General features: G+C 43.0%; 1 protein-coding gene across 1 annotated transcript in view; it reads left to right on the top strand.

Moving 5' to 3' along the window:
• The window catches only part of igf2r (insulin-like growth factor 2 receptor), a 211,139-nt gene that overhangs the window by 90,044 nt on the left and 97,062 nt on the right, over positions 1-24,033 (top strand). The window contains exons 17-22 of the mRNA XM_072265972.1: positions 2,047-2,162; positions 3,529-3,694; positions 5,487-5,663; positions 9,147-9,242; positions 17,883-17,984; positions 20,120-20,294. Coding sequence (XP_072122073.1) covers positions 2,047-2,162; positions 3,529-3,694; positions 5,487-5,663; positions 9,147-9,242; positions 17,883-17,984; positions 20,120-20,294 — 832 coding nt within the window. The remainder of the gene's footprint in view (positions 1-2,046; positions 2,163-3,528; positions 3,695-5,486; positions 5,664-9,146; positions 9,243-17,882; positions 17,985-20,119; positions 20,295-24,033) is intronic.

A 24,033-nucleotide genomic window follows, 5' to 3' on the forward strand; every position in this document is an offset into this window, starting at 1 on the left:
AGACCATGATCTAGAGATGTCAGTACTAGGGGCGTTAAAGAACAATTCTGCTTTTATCATTGGGAGCTCTCTCTCTCTCTCTCTATATATATATATATATATATATATATATATATATGTGTGTGTGTGTGTGTGTGTATATATGTGTCTTTGTGTGTGTATGTGTATACAATGTTGTGCTGACTCTCAAACCCTGCCTGCCATATAACCACCCACCTTAAATTCCTCCATATACCTGTCTAGTAGTCTCTTAAATTTCACTAGTGCATCAGCCTCCACCACTGACTCAGGCAGTGCATTCGACGCACCAACCACTCTCTGAGTTAAAAAAAAAAAAAAAAAAAATCCTTCCTCTAATATCCCCCTTGAACTTCCCACCCCTTACCTTAAAGCCATGTCCTCTTGTATTGAGCAGTGGTGCCCTGGGGAAGAGGTGCTGGCTGTCCACTCTATCTATTCCTCTTAATATCTTGTACATCTCTATCATATCTCCTCTCATCCTCCTTCTCTCCGGAGAGTAAAACCCTAGGTCCCTTAATCTCTGATCATAATCCATACTCTCCAAACCAGGCAGCATCCTGGTAAATCTCCTCTGTACCCTTTCCAATGCTTACACCTCCTTCCTATAGTGAGGTGACCAGAACTGGACACAGTACTCCAAGTGTGGCCTAACCAGAGTTTCATAGAGCTGCATCATTACTTCGTGACTCTTAAACTCTATCCCTCGAGTTATGAAAGCTAACACCCCCTAAGCTTTCTTAATTACCCTATCTACCCATGAGGCAACTTTCAGGGATCTGTGGACATGTAGCCCCAGATCCCTCTGCTCCTCCACACTACCAAGTATCCTCCCATTTACTTTGTACTCTGCCTTGGAGTTTGTCCTTCCAAAGTGTACCACCTGACATTTCTTTGGGTTGAACCCCATCTGCCACTTCTCCAGCCTACTTTTGCATCCTATCAATGTGTCTCTGCAATCTTTGACAATCCTCTACACTACCCACAACACCTCCAACCTTTATGTCATCTGCAGACTTGCCAACTCATCCTTCTAGCCCCACATCCAGGTCGTTAATAAAAATCACGAAAAGTAGAGGTCCCAGAACCGATCCTTGTGGGACACCACTAGTCACAACCCTCCAATATGAATGTACTCCCTATACCACGACCCTCCGCCTTCTGCAGGCAAGCCAATTCTGAATCCATTTGGCCAAATTTCCCTGGATCCCATGCCTTCTGACTTTCTGAATAAGCCTACCGTGTGGAGCCGTGTCAAATACCTTACTAAAATCCATATAGATCACATCCACTGCACTACCCTCATCTATATGCCTGGTCACCACCTCAAAGAACTCTATCAGGCTTGTTAGACACGATCTGCCCTTCACAAAGCCATGCTGACTGTCCCTGATCAGACCATGATTCTCTAAATGCCCAGAGATCCTATCTCTAAGAATCTTTTCCAACAGCTTTCCCACCACAGACATAAGGCTCACTGGTCTGTAATTACCCGGACTATCCCTATTACCTTTTTCTGAACAAGGGGACAACATTCACCTCCCTCCAATCCTCCGGTACCATTCCCGTAGACAAGAGGATATAAAGATCCTAACCAGAGGCTCAGCAATCTCTTCCCTTGCCTTGTGGAGCAGCCTGGGGAATATTCCGTCAGGCCCCGGGGACTTATCCGCCCTAATGTATTTTAACAACTCCAACACCTCCTCTCCCTTAATATCAACATGCTCCAGAACATCAACCTTACTCATATTGTCCTCATAGTCATCAAGTTCCTTCTCATTGGTGAATACCGAAGAGAAGTATTCATTGAGGACCTTGCTCACTTCCACAGCCTCCAGGCACATCTTCCCACCTTTATATCTAATCGGTCCTACCTTCACTTCTGTCATCCTTTTGTTCTTCACATAATTGAAGAATGCCTTGGGATTTTCCTTTACCCTACTCGCCAAGGCCTTCTCATGCCCCCTTCTTGCCCCCTTCATACATATATACGACGTTACAAATTATTTGTTTCTAAAATCACTTCAGGAGGAAGATGAATACACTTATAACTTCAAGTGGTACACTGAATATGCATGTCCTGAAGTGCCATTGGAGTGTCTAGTGACGGATCCACTCATGGAGCAGCAGTATGACTTGTCAAGGTGAGAATCAATCATTTCTCATATTTGTATTTAAATTCAAAGATCAGATTTCAACTGTATCTTCAAAGATAGATGTTTCTGAGGAATCTTTGCTGGCTAGTAAATGTGAGGATGGAATCTACGCATCTGGTTTTGTATAAGTTCTTCCTTCCACATAAATGCAGGAACAATCTCTATTTTTGGAGCTTAGTTGTGGCTGCTGGTTTTAGGCCTAATGGCTCCTGTTTTTCAAATCTATAATTTTGACGTCATGGTATAGACAGCTGCCAGCTAGGTCAATATGGAGTCCGTTGTCAGGCTCTGTTGTGGCTGTCCCACTTGATGGGCATGGTGTGATGGAACAAACTCGATAAGTCAAGTGGCCTAATTCTGTTTCAATTTTATTTTCTTATTAATCTACCCCATCTGCCTTCTAAGTCGACATTGAACCCATGAACACGATCTCAAAGTTTTTATTTCCGTTTTTGCACTACTTATTTTTAACTTAACTATTTAATATACATTACTGTAATTCAGTTCTTCCTTTATCATGTATTGCATTGTACTGCTGCTGCAAAGTTAACAAATTTCACACCATGCTGATGATATTAAACCTGATTCTGATTCTCCTCACCTGCCCATCATCTCCCTCTGGTGCCCCTTCTTCCCTTTCCCCCATAATCCATTTTCCACTCCTATCAGATTCCTTCTTCAGCCCTTTTCCTTTTCCCAGCTTCTCACTTTGTGCCCCCAGAGCAGTTGCTCTGTCCTGTCAGTGTTGCAAGTTTGAACTGGCTTTAAAGGCTCACTGAGGGCCCCTGGTGGAACTGTATGCACTAGCAGTCTGGTTTGACTCATGGCATCATCGAGATGGTCAATGCCATTTTGCACTTCAAAGCTCTTTTTTCCCTCTCAGTCACCTTGGCATCACCTGCAAGACCACATTCATTATTAATCCATCAATACCTTTTAGAAAGTGTAGGTGAGGCACTGCCTTGAATACTGTCCAGCTTTTTATGCTTCCCTTCAGAGATCAGAATAAGATGAAGTGCATTGAAGTCACAGTTGCAGTGTTTGGTTTTCGGTTTTAAACTCCAAAAAGGATTCTCGTCTGATTACACAAGCACTGAGTCACTACATTCAAGCTTAAGATCTGTGGGTTTGTTTGTGAGCAAATGTTTATTTTTGAGAACTGAATTTCTGTTCATTAGTATTTTCATCAAATGAGATGGGCAAGATTTGAAGTTCAACCATTTGCAAACAAAAGCAGCCTGTAGACAAGGGATTATAGCTGTAAAATACCTTGTAATTTTAAATGTTAACGATGATGCAAGCTGTAGTTTGTTGTCTTCTATGTCCTTAACAAAATGTATCCCTTGCTGCTCAGCTTATCTAAGTTTGAAGACAGTGATGAAAGCAACTGGTTCGCCATGGACATGTCAACGAGTGAGCATAAGAAGTATTACATCAATGTTTGCCGGCCGCTGAGTCCAGTCCAAGGGTGTGATCGCTATGCTGCAGTGTGCCAGATGAAATATGAGAGAGATTCAATGGTACATGTCAAACATATCTGTGTGACAGTCAAGCTCCTTGTAAAATAGAAATAAGCCAGACAAGTGAACGGGATCAAAAAATTTTACCAAATCTAATATCTATATTCAAGTTGAGAAAGATTAGTTTTCTTTGTATAGTAGGGCAATATTCATGGACGTGCATACTTGTATTAGAGTCTTTTTAGTAATAGATCCAACAGAAAAACCTACATGTCATTACAGAATTAGGGCTTAAATATATTTGAAGAATTCATATTGGGTATATGCATTCAGTGGCCACTTTCTTGGGTAATTTCTGTACCTAATGAAGGGGCCACTGAGTGATGTTCATGGTCTTCTGGTACTCTAGCCCATCCACTTCAAGGTTTGACGTGTTGTGCACACCACTGTTGTAACCCATGGTTATTTGAGTTACTGCTGCCTTCCTGTCAGCTTAAACCAGTCTGGCCATTCTTCTGACTTCATTAACACAGAACTGCTGCTGACTGAATTTTTTTCTGTTTTTCAAACTATTCTCTAAACTCTAGAGACTGTTGTGCCTGAAAATCTAAGAGCAATTTCTGAGATAATCAAGCCACCCCATCTGGCAATAATAACCATTCCATGGTCTAAGTCACTTAGATGACATTTCTTCCCTATTCTGATGTTTGGTCTGAACAACAACTGAACCTCTTGACCATGTTTTTGTGCACTGAGTTGCTGCCAAATGATTGGCTGGTTAGATATTTGCATTAATGAGCAAGTGCACCTAATAAAGTGCCACTGAATGTATGTTGAGTATGTAATCAGTAGGAAATTACATAATCTTACATAAAGTTGTGATCAAAGTGGGGAAAAAAAATTGGTTTTGGGTTGTACGCTGTCATGCCAGCTGTAAGAGCGAAAATTAGCTGGTGACAAGTCAAACTTAACTTAAATTCTTTCTGTAAGTCAGCACAACTTTACCTGCAGCTGACTTTGGTGTGCAAAGCCACTACTAATTCCTAGTATGACATTCTAGTAGTATCTAGTGGCCTAACCAGTGTGCCTGTTTTAACTATTATAAATGCCGCAAGAATACAGAATAACATTGTATCACAAACACGAGATTCTGTAGATGCTGGAAATCCAGAGAAACACACACAAAACACTGGAGGAACTTTGTGGGTCAGGCAGCATATATGGAGGGAAATAATTAGTTGACATTTCGGGCCAAGACCCTTCATTAGGACTGGAAAAGCAGGGCAAGGAAGCCAGAGTAAAGAAGAGGTGGGGGAGGAGTACAAACTGGCAGATGATAGGTGAAACCTGGTGAGGAGGAAGGTGGGTGGATGTGGGGGGTGGGGAAATGGGATGAAGTGCGAAGCTGGGAGGTGATGGGTGGAAAAGCTAACAGGCTGAAGAAGGAATCTAATAGGAGAGGTGAATGGACCATGGGAGAAAGGGGAGGAGGAAGGGCAGCGGAGGGAGGTGATGGGCAGGTGAAGAGAAAGGGTGCAAGTGGAACTAAAATGGGGAATGAAAAATAGATGGGGGAAAGGGGAGAAATTTATGAAAAGTTCAAGGAACCGATGCCGTCAGGCTGGAGGCTACTCAGACTGAATGTGAGATGTTGCTCCTACAACCTGAGAGTGGCCAGATAACAATGTATCAAACGCCTGTTCAAACAACCTTAATTCCAGTGTTATCTGCTATTGTGAAGTTAAATTCAATTGAACAATGGGTCCTGTATGTTTTATAATTTAGCAGCATGTTGTTTAACACAGTGGGGAAAATTAGTTCCATAACGTACACGTCTGTTTTTTGCATTCAGGGTGCTCTTCATGAAAAAGTATCCATCAGCAATCTAGGGAAGGCCAAAAGTGGACCCAAGCTGGAAAAAGGTGGACAGATTATCTTGGAATATGTAAATGGTTCTGTGTGTACCAAATCTAATGGTGCACAGGACTCTTACACAACACGTATTCACCTGAGTTGTTCAACAGAATTGGTAAGGAAGTTTACCTTTGACTGCCTCTCATGTGCATTCCCACTGTCAACAATTTAATATGTATTGAGATACAGTGTGGGACAGGGCCTCCAGCCTTTCAAGCCTCCCTGACCAGCACCAGCCTAATCACAGGACAATTTACAATGACCAACTAACCTGCCAATCGGCCTGTCTTTGGACTGTAGGAAGAAACCAGAGCACCCTGAGGAAACCCATGCGGGTATGGGGTGGGGGAACGGCAGGAATCGTACCGGGGGTCACTGGTACTGTAAAGCGATGTGCTAACCACTACCCTGCTGTTATGCTTTCTGTAACAGGTTTGTCCTGCTTTACTAAAGGTGTTAATTTGTTTGTTCCTAATCAAACTGAGTAAAATTCAATCTTTTGAAGAGAATTTTCTTAAACTTCAATGCAAATGGCTTTATTCTTTGTTTTGTCACTGGATTTTAAAACACTTTTTATAAAGCTGTTTACGTTGTAACTACATGCTGATATTTATGCATTTGTGTACATCTTATTCCAGATCTGTACTTTAATCTCTAACTTTATTTTCATATAGAGTTCTTTATTCTTTATAGTTGAATGATTTTAGTTGCAAGTCGCGCCTTGTCCAACACACCACAACAAATCAGCAAATTCCTAATGTGTAAATGTATATGGCAACTAAAGTTGATCCTTAGTCCTTAATCAGTCAGTCAGTGGGTGCTGTTCCGAATCCGGGGTTGGTGGCTATGCACCTCCCTGTTCTTCGATCTTGTGACAGCATCGAGTACAGCCTCTCCTCCAGTTTGTTCTCGCTGGCTGCCTTGGCACCACCTGCTGCCGCCCCCGCCGAACTCAAGCCTGAGGCCGTGTTGACTTCTAGCCATGGCCGTTTCTTCAAGCTCGGCCCTTCCTTAGGCGGAGGCTTTGGGCAGGTCCAGGCACACGGTGCAGCGCCCCAGTTCATCATGTCCTTAATCAACCTAAATAAAAATTCTTCAGCGATTTCAGCAACTTATTAGAGTTACAATGAATTTTTGTGTAACCATGGCTGTCAGTGATGTAATGGAAAAAGAAAGCCTTCATGAAGGACTGAGGCTGAAGGTCACTGTTAAACACGAGATCCTGCAGATGCTGGAGATCCAGAGTAACACACAAAAAGATAATAGATAGAGCTGGGTGGGGGAGGGGACATGAAGTAATAATCTGGGAGGGGATAGTAGAAAAAGCAAAGGCTGGAGAAGAAGGAATCCACTCTCCTCTCCTATCAGGTTCCTCCTTCTCCAGTCTTTTGCCTTTTCCACCTATCACCTCCCAGTTTCTTACATCAACCCCTCCCCCACCCACCTAGCTTTATCACTTTCTAGCTTGTTCTCCTTACCCTCCTCCCAGCACCACCTTACTCTGGTCTGTGTGTGTGTGTGTGTGTGTCTCTCTCTTTTCCCCCCCCCCCCCCAGTCCTGATGGAGGCTCTTGGCCCAAAACTTTGACTCTTTATTCATTCCACACCTGCTCCAGCATTTTATCTGTGTTGCTGTGAAAGTTACTCTTGTGATCTGTTTTAAGTACCAGTGTGTACCTTCCCTTCTCATTCACTTGAATTAATTTTGTTGCTCCATGGTAAATATGCATTTCATCAAATTTGCATCTTATCAAGGTGGTGTGCTGGGGCAATGGCATCAACATGGGTGATGCCAACAGGCTCAGTAAACTGATTAGAAAGGCGGGCTGTGTTATAGGAGTCAAACTGGACAGACTGGAGGCTGTGGTAGAACAAAGGACACTATGGAAAATCCTGGCAATTCTGGACAATGTTTCTCACCCTCAGCATGCCACCTTGGCTGAACAGAGGAGCACTTTCAGTAATAGACTACAACAACTGCACTGGCCCAAGGAGCACTTTCCAAGGACATTCTTGCCCTTGGCCTCCAGGCTGTATAATGAGTCACCCTTTAGCTGGGAAGTGATGACCCCCCTCCTATTAGACTGTTTGAGGTAACTTTTTTTTTATTCTTTCCTACTTTTCTTCCAGTATTTGTATATTTGTACACTTGTACTGCTACTATGACACTATAATTCCTTTGGGATCAATAAAGTATATATCTGTTTCCTTTCTCATCTCTAGTGTGTCCCGTAGCAGCCATTGTGGTTTCTGAAAGTCAGCCATAAGATACAAGATAGGAGCAGTGTTAGGCCTTTCAGCCCATCAAGTCATGATCGTTACTAGCTGCTAGGTATACCTTGAGGTTCTGAAACCACAATATGACTAGGGGTGTGGGTAGGCTAGGACTCAGTCATTCATTGTTGATACGCATCAGGAGGCCATTAGATTCGTGCTGTCTTGAGCAGAGCATCCCATCAGTCCCACTCACCTTCCCTTCTCATTTCCCTGTTCCCCCATAACGTTCTCTCTGTGTCTGTGGCTCCCACTTGAAACTCTTGCCACTTCATTGCACTAAGTGTATTTATAGTAACCCATGTGGAATGAAACTGGATTACCCGGTAGAAATGTGTGGTTTTGGGAGAGCATGACGACTTAACACAGTGTGGGAGATCATGAATGAATCCAGGTTTCTGGAGCCCTGAGGCAGTGGGAGCTGCTGAATTATTGTGCAGCAGTAATACTGTGCTATTTCTTGCTTCAGTGAGTCATCGGCAGGAGCCTGTTTTTGTTATCTGCAGTTGCTTTTTCTGACAAAGCAGTGATACAGGAGTTAAACACCAACACACAAACCAAGGTTATTCTTTGTTCTAGAGTGTAATTTGGACTCTGAGAATTAATTTGAGATTGGTGAGCCAGCAAGTTGCTCGCTGAACCTGGAGAGGTGATTAACTTTTTCTCAATGTATCACAGATTGCACAATCAAATGGACCTGGACTGTGGTTCTAAGCCTTTTATTAATCTTAAAATGCAACACTCATTGTTTTGGCCTAACCTTGTTTTCCCAGCAAAGTTCTAAATGTGGTTTTCCATTTGAATTGCATTATAACATTCCTCTTTGTACTCCATACAGTCTTCCTTGCAAGTTATTTCCAATTGTTGCCTGAGTGAGTTCATGGTTACTAAACACACGAAACACTTAAAATTCATAAATCAAGCTTGAATTAGATTAAATTTCTGGTACCTGTCTACGTAAAATTTGCCTGGGGTACTTCATTTAAGTATTATAGCTTCAGTACATGTAGCTTCAATCAATAATCATCTGACTGCAATTTTAAAAGGAATTTGTACTTTTGTGCTCATTTTTGTGAGGGGGGAATACTTGAATTTTGTAACAGATCTTAAGCTTCATTTGGTGTAGCTAATGTCAGAAGTCAAATGAATGCAGAGCAATGCATACCCAGTGTTCAGGGACTTGGCCTTGAGGTTGGACTGCCCGTCGGGACGCTCCTGAATCTACACTGGTGTAAATAGAAACATGTATTCTTCAGCATGACTGTATCAGTAGAAATGGTGGTAAAAATCTACCTCGAGTGCTGATTGATCTTGTGTGTGTCTAGTCCACAGGTCCAAGGTTCATTGACCAGAAAGACTGTGTGATCACCTTTCTGTGGGAAACTGAAGCAGCTTGTCCTGTCACCACAACCGAAGACAAGGTAATAGAGGTTGTCAAGCACGTTCATCTTCTATCGTGGATTTCTGTATCAATCCTACCCTTACCTCCATAAAAGGAGTTCGCAACCTTTTTATGCCATGGACCTATACCACTAAGCAAGGGGTTTGTGGACCTCAAGTTGGGAACACCTGGTTTAAAGTATAAAATTTAATCACACTTGTATGGTTTCAACTAAAAATGAATATATACAAAAAGGAAACCATGCTGGGTCAGTTTGGGAATTCCTGCTCTAAAGGAGGAAAAAAAACTGAAGACTTTAAAGCTTGCTTGTAATTACTCAGCTTTTAACCTCAGTGGCAGCCCGGAGAGACGGCAACCGGGGCAGAACGGGCTGGCAGCCCAATCTGTGCCCTCAGAGGAGGACCCCCACAAAAGCTATGATGAATCTAAGGGAAAGATACCTCCGGGATGCCCGGGGGGAGGATGAGCACCCCAGTCGGATGGACACAATGGCATCAGAACCAGGCAATGAACAAACGACTATGAGGAAGCAGTGTAGCAGTGTGCATGTGGCAAAATCTGCAAGAATAATCGCAGCTTGAAGACCCACCAAGCGAGGATGAAGTGTCTGGCGGGAGCAGGAGCAACACAACGTGCAGGTGTCCAACCTGGTGAGACGAAGGATGTGCCAGGCCCGGAGTCACCCCATACTGCCCCGAACCTCCAAGTGTTGCAAACTAATCCCTCTAACATCAAGCCTAACAGGAGGTGGATCAAATGGCCTGCAGCTAACATGACTTCACTGTGGAAGCAGGTTGAAGATGTTAACCAAATTCTGGAGGCAACGGCGAAGGGAGGGGTTGATAGTGTTACGTACCCCGTAACTGGGTTGCCAAACCAGCAGAAATGGATCACTCAGTTGGAGTCTGGATTACTAGAACTAAGAAAGTTTTATTAAAGAAACAAGCAACACAGTAATCGAAAGGATAATAAATGCAACAGTTCAGCAATGATAGACACACATGTGCACAGAATTAAGATAACAGGTTCAATCAAGCTCTATCGTTGTCTAGGGGTAAATGACCAATTTCAAAGTGACACAAAGTTCAGTCCAATTTAGTTCAGTTCGCAGTAATCGTTGCCATGGCGATGGACAACGTGGGAGGAGGGAGAGAGAGAACGGGAACGACTGATCATTCAGAACGGCTTCCACTCACAGACCAGTGATATTGCTCACAGGCAGCTTCCGGGCAGGTCCTTGGTGATGTCACCTGAGGTCACCGACTGTGACCCCTCCACCAGATGCGGTCGATCCTCTGCAGTGAACCTGGCACCCAAGCAAGGGCGGACACACACCGGGTTCCCGCTGATCGTACCTTTCCACCCTGTGCGTTTAAGGCTGATCCCCTGATCAGCCGTCCAAGAGCTTCCCACCGACTTGTGAGAGGCGCACCGCTTCCAGGGTCTCGTTACCTCGGGGTGTCGTGTGTGTGCTGCCTTAGCGAACCTGTCCCTTTTTATCCCCCTGCTGGGGTATCGCCTGTCCATCACTTCAAACAGTTCAGGGTTCAAAGGGGGAGCCGCTCTTGACGATACCCAGACTGATGGCTCCTTCATTAACATCTCCAAATGCTGCTTCATTGTTCCTTATCTCTCCTTCCCCTAAGGACAGGTGGCAGACCAACTGCTGATGCCACTGATGCTAGCCCAGGCCAGCAAACATCTTAATTTATGTGTATTCTCGTCACAATAGGAAGCTGCAAGCCATGACAGCAATCATTGTCAGCATTGCAGCTGAACGGTTCGGAGAAGGGGAGAAGGAAGGCTCCAAAACACCTTACTTGATTGCAGCCACCACCCTACGACCAGACATTGTCCTAGTGTCTGAGTCTACTAAACAAGTAGCACTGCTGGAGTTGACAGTCCCATGGGAAGATAGCTTGGAAGAGGCCTTTGAAAGGAAGCTCTCCAAGTACGCAGGACTGGTCAGCAACTGTCAGCAGGCTGGAGAGCGAGGTGTCTCCCAGTAGAGGTTGGTTGTAGGGGATTTGCAGCCCATTCTTTAGCTAGAGCCTTTGGCAATGTGGGCATGGAGGGAGAGAGGAAGAGGAGATCCATCCGCAGTACCACCGATGCAGCAGAGAGGGCCTCAAGATGGCTGTGGCTCAAAAGAGGGGAGCCATGGAGTCATAAGTAGCTAGCCATCTGGACACAAGCTGGAGTCTGATCAGCCCCGGCTGGGTCACCTGGAGGAGGTTGTATGGTGTTGAAAGACCCGAAACACCCGATGATTCCAGGAACATCACTGAAGATGTGTCCAGAAGCATCAGTAGATGTATGTACGCAACAGGAGTTGACTCCCTGTTAAATTGATTATTGACCTGGTGTCAATATACTCAATCAATGTTTTAGGAACAGCTTCTTCCCCTCTGCCATCAGATTTCTGAATGGACAATGAACCAACCTATTGACATAACCTCTATTTTTTGCTCTTATTTAATTTAATATAGTCTGTGTATATTCCTCATTGTGATTTATAGTACTTTTATCTGCTCCCACAAAACAATAAATTTCAAGACCTATGCCAGTGATAGTAGACCTGATTTTGATTCATTTACAGTACAATGTTGGCACTTGCTGTGGCTAAGCCTCAGTTCCATTCAGTTTCAAATCCCCCATAGTCTTGCCCCTTCCTATCTACTTATTGGAATCAGAATCAGGTTTATTATCACCAGCATGTGACGTAAAATTTGTTAACTAAGTAGCAACAGTTCAATGCAATACGTAGTATAGAAGAAAAAAATAAAATACAATAATAACTAAGTCTTATTCAGTATACTTTATACAGTATATGTATATTGAATAGATTAAAATCATGTAAAAAAGCAAATACTATTTAAAAAAAAAAAGTGAGGTAGTGTCCAAGGGTTCAATGTCTGTTTAGGAATCGGATGGCAGAGGTGAAGAAGCTGTTCCTGAATCACTGAGTATGTGCCTTCAGGCTTCTGTATCTCCTACCTGATGGTAACAGTGAGAAAAGGGCGTGCCCTGGGTGCTGGAGATCCTTAATGATGGACGCTACCTTTCTGAGACACCGCTTCCTGAAGATGTCCTGGGTACTTTATGGGCTAGTATCCAACTAAATTTACAACCCCCTACAGTTTCTTTTGGTCCTGTGCAGTAGCCCCTCCATACCAGACAGTGATGCAGCCTGTCAGAATGCTCTCCACGGTACAACTATAGAAGTTTTTGAGTGAAACCCCTCAGCATCTCTCTCCTTTGTCTGGCTTAGCCTGTTCTTGCACTGAACAACTTCTCTTTTAATTGCACTCACTTCCTTCAGGCACAGCTTCAAGCCATGCTCGCCTCTGTGGAATATGGGGAACAGTCCTTGTTACATAGCTTTATAAGCTCCTATCAATGGTACTTCAGTTCTCACACAGGGCCCAAGCGACCTCACTGAAATCCATCGTCACCTGGGCCACCTGACCCATCACCTCCAATGCAGAATGGAATATCACTGGCATATGTCGTAAAATTTGTTGTTTTGCAGCAGCAGTACAGTGCGATGCATTAAAAAAAACTATAACTAAGGGATATATGTATGTACAAGTAGTGCAACAAGAGAGCAAAAAAAGTGAGTTGGTGTTCATGAGTTGGTTCAGAAACCTGATGGTAGAGGGGAAGAAGCTGTTCCTAAAACATTGAGTGTGTGTCATCATGCTCCTCTACCTCCTCCCTGATGGTAGCAATGGGAAGAGGGCATGTCCTGGGTGGTAGGGGAAGTCTGGGCCATTTCTTCGAAACCACAGCTAGATGTCATCTTGACCGGAGCAATTGTTCATTTTGGCCTCTTGCACATCCTGGGAGTTCTCCCCCTTCCTTAGCGGCCACACTGACTAGATCAAGTCGGGTAGGTCCTACCTGGTACTTTCTGAATTCCAATACTTTTTGGACAGCATGCTCCATCTGTGAATGCAGTGATGACATCATCTGTTTTATTATTCCCTTTATTCCAGTGGCTTCCATGTGTGCTGGGAGACTTGTTTTCCATTCTGTTTCCACATGGAGTGATAACTCCATCTGAACAAGGTTTTTCAAAACTTGGGACTTTCTCCAGGGTAGTTAACACGTATTTGGTGGTGGCCTTTGTGTATGTATCCTGGCTTCTTTAAAATAGCTTAGAATTTACTGCACCAAAGATTTCTTTTAGTGCCATCATCATTTTCATTATGACCAAAGTCTGCTGGGAAGGAATTCACCAGTAAAATGCTGTAGATATTGGTAAACCAAAAGTAGTGCTTCTGGCAGTGATTAGGCCAGGCAGAATGTGGAAAGAGGAAAAGGTCATGAGGTCGAAACATGAACATTGTCTCTGCAGATCATGCATGACCTTAGTATCCACACTTTATCTTGCACGTGGGACCCAGTAGTGCATGCAATACATATGACACTCTTCTGCCTATTCCAAGTAAGGAAATTGATTTCTGCGTTCCCTCAACCAGTGGGAATTCAGTGGTTTGTTCCTGGTGTTATAGACATTTCCACATAGAGCTGCAAGTCGTAGTTCTGTATATGTGGTTCAATGGTGGATAATTCTGCATGTATTTAATGCTGGCAACCCAACACCATGTGAAGGATCTCGACGCGTATATGTCGAGTGTCCATTTCCCACTACAGATGCTGCTTGACCTTAATCACTTGCAGTCTCATCCCCCAGTTTCTTCTGCAACAATTGCTCCTGTGTTTCTTTCATAAACAGTACCTCCACCCTCTGGTAAACCTCTCCAGGTGCTCACCTCCACCCTAATGCTCCTTAAAATGCTTGTTAGACCACATTATAAAGCATGTTATCTTGCTGCATTGAAGGTCTCATTTCAGTCCAAGCTAATGATTTTACATTTTTAACCTCTGCATGTATTTAAAAGTCAATATTTCACTAGCGACATCTCTTTTCGTACCATTTGCATTCTTTCCGCTTCCAGGTTAAGGTTTCTTTGAGGGGTAATACTGTTCCTGATACTTTAATCGTGGGTGTTCTTTCCACTGTGACTGCTTCGGAAGGAAAATCAGCTATTGTCAGGAATATTCGGATCAGGTGACATCTGTGTGCAAATTGGCTAATGCTTCTGAATCATGGCTGTTTTCCTGGACAGACTGTCTGAAATGAGTACGTCTAGCACAGGTTCTCAGCGTCTGAAAAGTTGTGCTTATGAACCTGCCCCGGTATTGCATTCTGCTGTTGAATCAAAATAATTCCACCCGGTCTGCTAAATTTGCGCCAGGTCGTATGTTCCCTTCGACCCCCATTTTGTGATGCACCGCAGAAGCCGTCCTATATCCAGATGTATCCTGGCTTGGTATGGTAGCTGCTGTGCCCGTGACCACAAATTGCAGAGTATTGTGGCTACGACTCAGCATGTTACAGAAACTGGCCTCCCCTCTGTGGACTCGGTGCATTGGTAAAGCAGCCAGCACAATGGACAGCCCCACCCACCCCGTGCTGCTGCTTCTCCCCCTCCCATGAGACAGAAAGTAGAGAGGCCTGAAAGTATGTATGTTTAGGCTCAAGGGCAGCTCCTATCACACTGTTGCAAAACTATTGACCACTTCTCTAGTACAATAGTCTGTTGCCGGTGGTTTAGTGGCATCCGCACTAGACTTCGGGATTGAGTGGTCCCGGGTTTGAATCCGGCCTGCTCCTTGCCCGCCTTCCATCTATGCTGGGTTGAGTGTCGAGCGAGCAACTCGGCCTCGTGAAACAGACACATGCTGAAGATATGGCAAGGTTGTCACCTGATATACCAAATGAGGCATGGGGAGAAACTAGTTTTTTTTTTTTACCTGGTATATTAAGATGGACTCTTGACTGTAATAACATAGCCTTGCACCTCACTGCGTGTCTGCATTGCATTTTTTCTGCGACACACACAAAATATAGGAGGAACGCAGCAGGTCACACAGCATCTATGGAACTGAATAAGCAGACAGAGACCTTTTCTGCAGTACTGGAAAGGAAGGGGCAAAATGCCAGAATAAAAAGGTGCGGGGACGCGGAGAGAGGACAAGCTGGAAGGTGATGGGGTAGCTAGATGGGTGGAAAGGGGATTAAGAGAGAGACGGAGGTGATCGTGGGAAAGTCTAAGGGCTGGGGAAGAAGCAATCTGGTAGGACCATGGGAGAAATTGAAGGAGAAGGTGTTAGGCAGGTGAGGAGAAGAGATCAAACGCCAGAGTGGGGAATAGAAGAAGTGGGAAGGGAAAAGAGAATTTTACTGGAAGGAGAAATTGATGGCCGTGCCCTCTGGTTGGAGGCTACCCAGATTAAATATGAGGTCTAACACTTCACCTGAGGATGTTGCTCCTCCACTGATCTCAGCATGGCTGAAGAGGAGGCCTTGGACCAGCCTTCGGAATGGGAATTAGGATAAGAATTAAAATGGTTGGCCACCGGGAAATTCCACTTATTGCGGATGGAGCAAAGGTGCTCAACAAAGCTGTCCCCCAATTTACGTTGGGTGTCACCGATGTAAAGGAGGCCACATTGGGGGCAGCAGATACAGTAGATGACCCCAGGTGAAGTGTTGCCTCACCTGGAAGGACTGTTTTGGTACCCTGAATGGAGGTGAGGGAGGAGGTGAATGTTTATGATTTACTTTTTTTTTGTATTCTATTATTGATTTCTCTTGTGGGCTGACGTGATGAAATGGTCTGTATGGATGGCATAAAAGCCCTTTTTCCACTGTATGTCAGTATACTGTATGTGACAATAATAAACCCGTTCAGTTGGAGTACAAGTCTATTTCATACTAAATTTTCACCCTTAGTAATGGTGTCTGTTTGACACCATTAAGGGGCAATGAGTGGATTTACTCCTCTCAATCCCACTTTCCTCTTCAGTTGGATTGTTTATAAAGGTGCATCTCTCTAATACATTAGCTGAATTTGTATCTTATTACAAGATTTGATTTGATATAGGGTTGATGCAAATTTTCATCAAATTAGTGACACTTGTGTTAGACCATAAGACATAGCAGCCATTCAGCTCATCAAGTCTGTTCTGCCATTCCATCATGGCTGATCACGGATCTCACTCAACCCCATGCACCTGCCTTCTCGCCATACTGTTTGATTCCCTGACCGATCAGGAAACGATCAACTTTTGCCTTAAATTTGCCCGTGGACTTTGCCTCCACTGCAGTCTGTGGCAGAGCATTCTACAGATTTCGCTACTTTCAGCCTAAAATAAATACTCATTGCCTCAGTTTTGAGGCTGTACTCTCTAGTTCTGTAACACCATAGGATTTTATCTTGTTAAGCAGCCTCATGTGCAGCACCTTATCACATGCCTTCTGAAAATTCAAGTAAATGACATCCATCCTGCTTGTTACTTTCTCGAAGAACTCTAACAGATTTATCAGGCAAGATCCCTTTATAGAAACCGTGCTGACTTTGACTTATTTTATCATTAGTCTCCAAGTACCTCGAAAACCTGTCCTTAATAATGGACTGCAATAATTCCTCCCGTCTTAGAGTGGGTGACATTTGCAATCTTCCAGTCCTCCAGGACCATGCCAGAATCAAGTGATTCTTGAAAGATCATGACCAATGCATCCCTTATCTTATGAGCAACCTCTCTCAGGACTCTGGGATGTGGTCCATCTGGCCCAGGTGACTTATCCACCTTAAAACCTTTGAGCCTCCCTAGCATTTTTTTGTTGTTGGTGGCTACCTAGTGATGTTTCATAGAAATTCTGACAAATCAAGAAGAACCTGTTGGAAATAGACTTGGCAGAAGTGCTCAACAGGTCTGGCAGCATCTGAAGAGCGAAAGTGAGTTAACGTTTTGTGTTGGCTACCCCTTCACCAGAATAGGAGAAATGAGTAGACACGGGTTGTAGAGTGAGGGAGAGAAAAGAGGATCTCTGTAAAGGTGGAGACAGGTTATCCAGGTGATTTTGCTTTCAAAGCTTATCCAATTAATAGATGAACAAGACAATTACTTGAGCTCATCACCCCTACTGGGGGTTAGCAGCTACCCAAAATTCTATATCTTGGACCAGTCTTTCAAGTTGTCCCCAGGACTACTTCCTCTTCCAGAGATGCTATTTGTAGCTCCTGGTTTTTACAGCATGAGATTACAACTCCATATCCAACCCTCCTCCTCTTGCATCCGGGATTGGGACTGGCCATGGCGGAGTTGAGGTGATTGGAGGGTTGAAAATGAAAGAACCTGCGGGACTGAGACTTAAAATACAGCAGTTGCAGGAATCCGGAGACAAAGCGAAAGTGGTAAATGCCCATAAGGTCAGGCAGCATGTGCAGCAAGAGAAATACTGAATTGAGGTGGAAAACCGTAACTTGTAACTGACCAGTTTTGACACAGATAGTAAGGGCTGGTTATCTGAAATGGCTGAATTAATTTTTGAGCCTGAAAGGCTGCATTATGTTTCCATGGAACGAGATGTTGTCCCTTAATACTCTGTTCCACAGAAAATCAACATAGGGTGCCACTGACAAACATCTTGTGTTGACTGAAGAATTTAAATGGGGGCTTGACTTGCACAGCCATATTTATGGATTGAAATGGTGTTGAATGGTATTCTGAAAATTTATTCCTTTTATAAAAAATCTTTGTAGCATTAGTTGGTGTACTGAAATCTGTTTGTATTTCTTCCTAGGAATGCACAGTTAAAGATCCCAACACTGGTTTTGTCTTCAACTTTCTGCCTCTGGCTTCAAGTGAGGGTTATACAGTGTCTTGGAACCAAGTAACTTTTAAGGTTGGATTAATGTAAATGGTACCTTTTCCTAAATATATACACTTTAATATGTACTTCTGTGTGCATCGTAAGTGCAAATATCTAATCAGTCAATGTGTGGCAGCAACTCAATGTATCAAAGCATGCAGACATGGTCAAGAGGTCTAGTTGTCGTTCAGACAGAACATAGAATGGGGAAGACGTGATCTCAGTGACTTTGACTGGAGAATGATTGTTGGAGCCAGATGGGGTGGTTTATGTATCTCAAACTGGTGATATCCTGGGAAATTCATGCACACCAGTCTCTAGACATTACAGTGAATGGTACAAAAAACATCCAGTGAGTGGCAGTTCTGTGTGCAAAAAATACCTTGCTAATGAGAGAGGTTGGTGGAGAATGGCCAGACTGATTCAAGCTGACAGGAAGGTGACAGTAACTGGTATGTTCACCTGTTACGAAGTGGTGTGCAGAAGAGCATCTCTGAACTCACAGCACCTCGAACCTTGAAGTGGATGGGCTACAGCACAGAAACCCATGAACATACACTCAGTGGCTATTTTATTAGTTACAGGAAATACAATGCCTAACAAAGTGGTCACTGAGTGTACTTAAGTGTAAAATGGTAAAGTGGAGTGATCCTTATAACATAGTGTAGACTCAAACTATTAGATGCTTCCTGAGCTGTTGAGTTCATTCAGCATTGTGTGTGTGTTGCAACAAATTTAAATATTCAGTTCAAGGAAACAAACTAGTTGAATGCTACAGCACTTAAGACCTTCTGCACCTAATCTTGGTCTCAGTTAAGACGTTTGACTGAGAGTCTTCACAGCACAGAAATTCAGATAATTTATATCCCAATTTGCAAATACACTGAGTTCAATTTGGCAAGTGTTCGATGGTCCGTTGATTTTTGCAGTGAACGTACTTCATGGCCAATGGTCACTAAAACACAGGACATTCTGCTGAGCTCTGATATCTGAGAATAGGAATAGATAACAGTTGGTTAAGCCGAGCAAAGGATTGTCAATAAGCTGTGACACATCAGAACCATACGCCAGGTAGAATATTTAGTTCTATATTGAATGTGGTATAGGTATGAAATTTGCTCATAAGTGGATTGAAAATCTAATACTTAAAATTGAAATATAAAACCAATAATTCAGATAACATTAATTTATAGTGCTAATGAGGTTTAAAAAAGGAATTAAATCTTGTACTACAGCCAAGACAAACTTGATTCAACTATTTATTACAGCAGACATGGGGCAGAATATTTTATATAATCCTTGGGCTTCAATGACCTTTGACACAAAAGGACTTACTGAATGGCGATTTCCAGTTTACTCAACAGCCTCTGTTCATGAGCACACGAGATTCTGCAGATGCTGCAAATCCAGAGTGACGCACACAAAATGCTGGAGGAACTCAGCAGGTCAGGCAGCATCTATGGAGAGGAATAAGCAGTCGACATTCCTGGCCAAAATCCTTCATTAGGACTGGAACGGGGAAGGGGAAAGAAGCCAGAATAAGAAGCTGGGGAAGGAGTACAAGCTGGCAAGTGATAGGTGAAGCCAGATCTGGGAGAGTGTAGATAGTGGGGAGTGGGGGAGATGGGAGGAAGTGAGAAACTGGGAGGTGATGTGGAAATGGTAAAGGGCTGAAGAAGGAGAAATCCGATAGAAGAGTGGACCGTGGGAAGAAGAAAGGACGAGGGGCACCAGGTGAGTTCATGTACCCTTTTTCAAATGTATCCCTGAGTTTGTATTATGTCCTAACAAAATGTATGGCTTGACACTTGGCTTCAAAAAGAGAGCTCTATATTCCTGCCCGTTTCCGAACAGCTTTTCACAGGCCACTGCTGACTGACTGGATTTAACCATTACGTAGCCAAGCTTAGTTAACTAACAACTGTATATATCAAAGACAATTGGTCCTTATTTCTGATCTGGAGAAGATGACGATATATTCTCACACATTAATTACCCTCAAAATTGGGCTGAGAAAAATTGCCATTAATCCCTACACTGTAGCTTTCATTTGATTGTCAAGATTTCTCCTCATGATCAAACCTAAAGTCTGATTGATTCCAATTTCAAATGTATAATTAAGGTTTTCATCTTTAGTGATTATAAATATCTTTCACTTTTTTTTAAAGCTCAACATCTGTGGTGGTCTAGATGAATGTGGTAAAATAGGAAACAAGACAGCAACTGGCTGTGAAATGCATGGACAGGAGGCAGTGCGTCTAGTCGGACAGGAAACTGCATTTCAGGTTTCTACTGATGGTCTCATAACGCTCACGTACAAAAGTGCAATGATGATAGAGTCAGGTAAGGGCACGACCTAAGACAAGAATATTGTGCACTTCACTACAGAAATAGGCCATTTTGACAGTTTGTCCAAGGTAGCATTCAAACCCTAGTGGTGTTTTCTTGTCAGGTAAGCTCAACCTGAATATTCGCAAGGGAAGCGGGCCAATGGAGGATCACATGGCATTTGTCTGCTTCCCCAGTGAGTGCTGTGCTGCCTTTCAAAGGCTGAGTTTAGATCAGGTGGTCTTGAATTTAAAAAAAAAAGTATAAAAATGTATATATTGGAAGTATTCAGCAGGTTGGAAGATGGTCTCGCAGTTAACATTTCAGGTCCACAACCTTTCATCAGAACCAGAGCTTTATGACCATCAGCACTGGACTATTCCTTGTTTCTCCACTGATATAATCGCGGGAGGAAGTGGAGTAGGCCCTTCAGCCCCTTGAGTCTGCTGTTCAGTAGGGTCATGGCTGCTCTGATATTCTTCAGGTCCACTTTCCTGCCCTTTCCCCTAACTTTATTGATTAGAAACCTAGTTGAACCTTAAGCATCCCCAAAGACTGTCCCCCGCAGCTCTCTGTACTAAGAAATTGCAAAGCCTTGCAGACAATGAAAGAAATTCTTCCTCACCTTAAAGTAGTCCTTTTTGTCTCAGGTTCTGGGAACTCGTATGAGAGGGGCACGCCCTCTCAGCTTTCACCTTGGTTCAGCTGCTGAATAATCTCTCATTTCAGTAAGATTCTTCTGAACTCCACCGAGTGGAGTCCTAGCTGATTTAACGTTTGCTTAGGGGCAATCTCTGGACACCCAGGATCGTACTGAGCCTCTGAACAGCCTCCAATGAGATAAGAAGCCCAAATCTGTTGACTAATGTTGACATGGCCTCAATGGTGGCTCGTGCAGTTGCAGAAAGGTCTCCCTCCTTTCGTACTCTGACCTCCTTGGCCATTTGCCTTCCCTATTACCATTTGTACCTGTGTACAGTACTATTTTTGACATGTCCAGGCATCCTCAAAATCCTTTCATGCTCGGGGCGGTACGGTCGTGTAGCGGTTGGCGTAACGCTTTAAAGCGCCAGCAGCCCAGGCTCAATTCCTGTCACTGCCTTTAAAGGACATTGTGTCTGTGACCATGTGAGTTTCCTCTGGGTGCTCTAGTTTCGTCCCACATCCCAAAGATGTACAGGTTAGTAGGCAAATTGGTCACTTAGCTATACTTGGGCAGCGTGGACTTGTTGGGCTGGTACGACTGTATGTCTAAATTTTTAAAAACTGCAATATTTCTCCAGAATGAATTATACATTTCCCTGTATTCTCATTTTACCAATTATTTGTCTACTTGCTTCAAACTATCAATGTCTTAAACTGTTTGTATCCTCCGGCTGCCTGCCTCTGTTACCATTTGGAAATTTTGTTATTGCACACTCACTGTTTCCATCAATATTATAAACAGTTGATTCCTGTACTGTGATATCCCATTGTACTCACTGCATCCTGTCTATTTGCCAATCCTCTATCCATGCCAGTACATTCAAAGTTAAAAGTAAGTTTGTTATCAAAGTAAGTATATGGTGCCATATACTATGTTTCATTTTCTTACAGGCTCTCACAGTAAGTACAATCGAATCAATGAAAAGCTACACACTAAGAGAGCAAAATAACCAATGAACAGAAGATAACATTTAGTGCAACTACAAAAAAATTTTTAACAATTTAAATAAGTGATAATTAATATTGAGAACATGAATAGTAGAGTGCTTGTCCATAGGTTATTAACAATAATAACTAATTTCTAGAGCACTTTTCATACAATATTGTTCAAACTCCTTTACAGTGGGATAAAGTGCAACATGAAAATAAGTCAAAAAGATGTCGGTTAAAAACAAAGTTCAATTAATAGGTTCTGAGCTGGCATTTAAATGTCAACAGAGTCTGCATCCCTTATAGTTTTAGGTCTTGAATTCTACAGTTTGGGTGAGTTGTTTAAAAGAGCTGACCTGCCAGTTTCCTGTTGATGGAGACTCTTTAAATTTAAGAGACCAACTGAAGAAGATCTAAGAGCTCAAGCAGTATTCTATGTTGTTCTCTGGTCCCAGACCATTGAGAGCTTTAAGAACAAGTAAGAGAACTTTTAAAATCGATTCTAAAAGATACAGGAAGCCAGTAGAGAGTAGCATTCAGGTTGTGTTCAGTGTTGAAGTGACTGAAGTTATCCACACTGATTGGGAAGCCTGATGGTTGAAGGATAATGACTGTCCTTTAACCTGCTGTTGTGGGACGTAAGGCTTCTGTACGTCCTTCCTGTACCTCTTTCCTGATGGTAGTAGCAAGAAAAGCACGGGCTGGTTGGTGTTAACCTTGTTAGAGACACCTTGTCAGACTGTATAAAGTATATAAACTGGTTCTCCTCCATTAACTCTTGTTCAGACTGTCAAAGTCTTAAATTTGAAGTAATGAAGCCACATTGAATCGGTCTACAGTTTTCTGATGGTGCTGCTTTTAATTAATTTAACATTTTTCTAGTGGTAAATGTTAGGCTAATTGGCCTAATTTCACTTTATGCCTGCATGCTCTTAAATAGGAGTGTAACACTGGCAGTTTAGTTTCAAGTTTATTGTCTTTCAGTGATACACATATATACATCTAAATGAAACATCGTTTCTCTGGGGCGAAGGTGCAAAACACTGTACATACAGTCACACACAGCACATATAAATGCAATCCAGCATATAAAGTCACAGGATAATATTACAAGTATTATTCTTGGACTTGGACTTGGGGCCCCGCTGCCTCAATTTGGCCCGAACCTGACCTTTCCAATTCGAAGTATTTTTCAAAGATTATAGCTAATGCGTCCACTGCTTTGGCAGCCATTTCACTTAAGATCCTAGGATGCATGCGGTCTGAGTCAGGGAATTTATCAGCCTTTTAGCTCCCATTAGTTTTAGTTTTGTCAAATACTAATTCTCAGTGTAACTATTTAATTATTAAGATGTCCTGACTGGTCCAGTCTTCCAACTGTTTCCATTTCAGATTGATGGCATCTGCTGCTATTTTTTTTGCTTTGCGTAGTTTCAGTGTCTGCTGGAATCAAAGGGATTTGAATCTGCAGTTGTTCCTAGTGAGAGTAACAAGCTGAACTTCTGATACTTGGTGTTTCAGCTGCACAGAAATGAAGCAGTAATACTAGGAATTCATCTCTATTTTTGTTTATATTCCAAACAGGATGAGCATTTTATCTAGTTACTTGGACAACATGTTCATTTTGTCCGATGATACAAGACACTATGGCAGCACAATAGTGAAGTGGTTGCACAACACTTTACTATACAGGCATCTTGGGTTCAGTTCCTGCCACTGTCTGTAAGGAGTTTGTATGCTCTCCCCGTGACTGCATGGGTTTCCTCCCACAGACCAAAGATGGTTGATAGGTTAATTGGTCATTGTAAATTGTTCCGTGATTAAGTTAGGGTTGAATCGGTGATTTCTGGGCAGCTCAGCTTGAAGGGCCTATTCCGTGCTATATCTCAATAAATAAGTAAGAGATGTTTAATATTCTATATGCTTAGTAAGTCTGCAGAATGCATAAACGATAGCAAGGAAGGTTGACCAAGGCTACATCAGGATATAGACTAAGGTAAAAGTGAGCGGAGTAATGGCAGATGGAGTGTGATCATAACAAGTGCAAGTGAGAAGTCGGATAGAGCTAGAACATGCATGATCACTGTAGGACACTAAGAAACCTTCGGGGTCCCTGGAA

Source organism: Mobula birostris, chromosome 8 (genome assembly GCF_030028105.1).
Source record: "Mobula birostris isolate sMobBir1 chromosome 8, sMobBir1.hap1, whole genome shotgun sequence".
Taxonomy (NCBI): Eukaryota; Metazoa; Chordata; class Chondrichthyes; order Myliobatiformes; family Myliobatidae; genus Mobula; species Mobula birostris.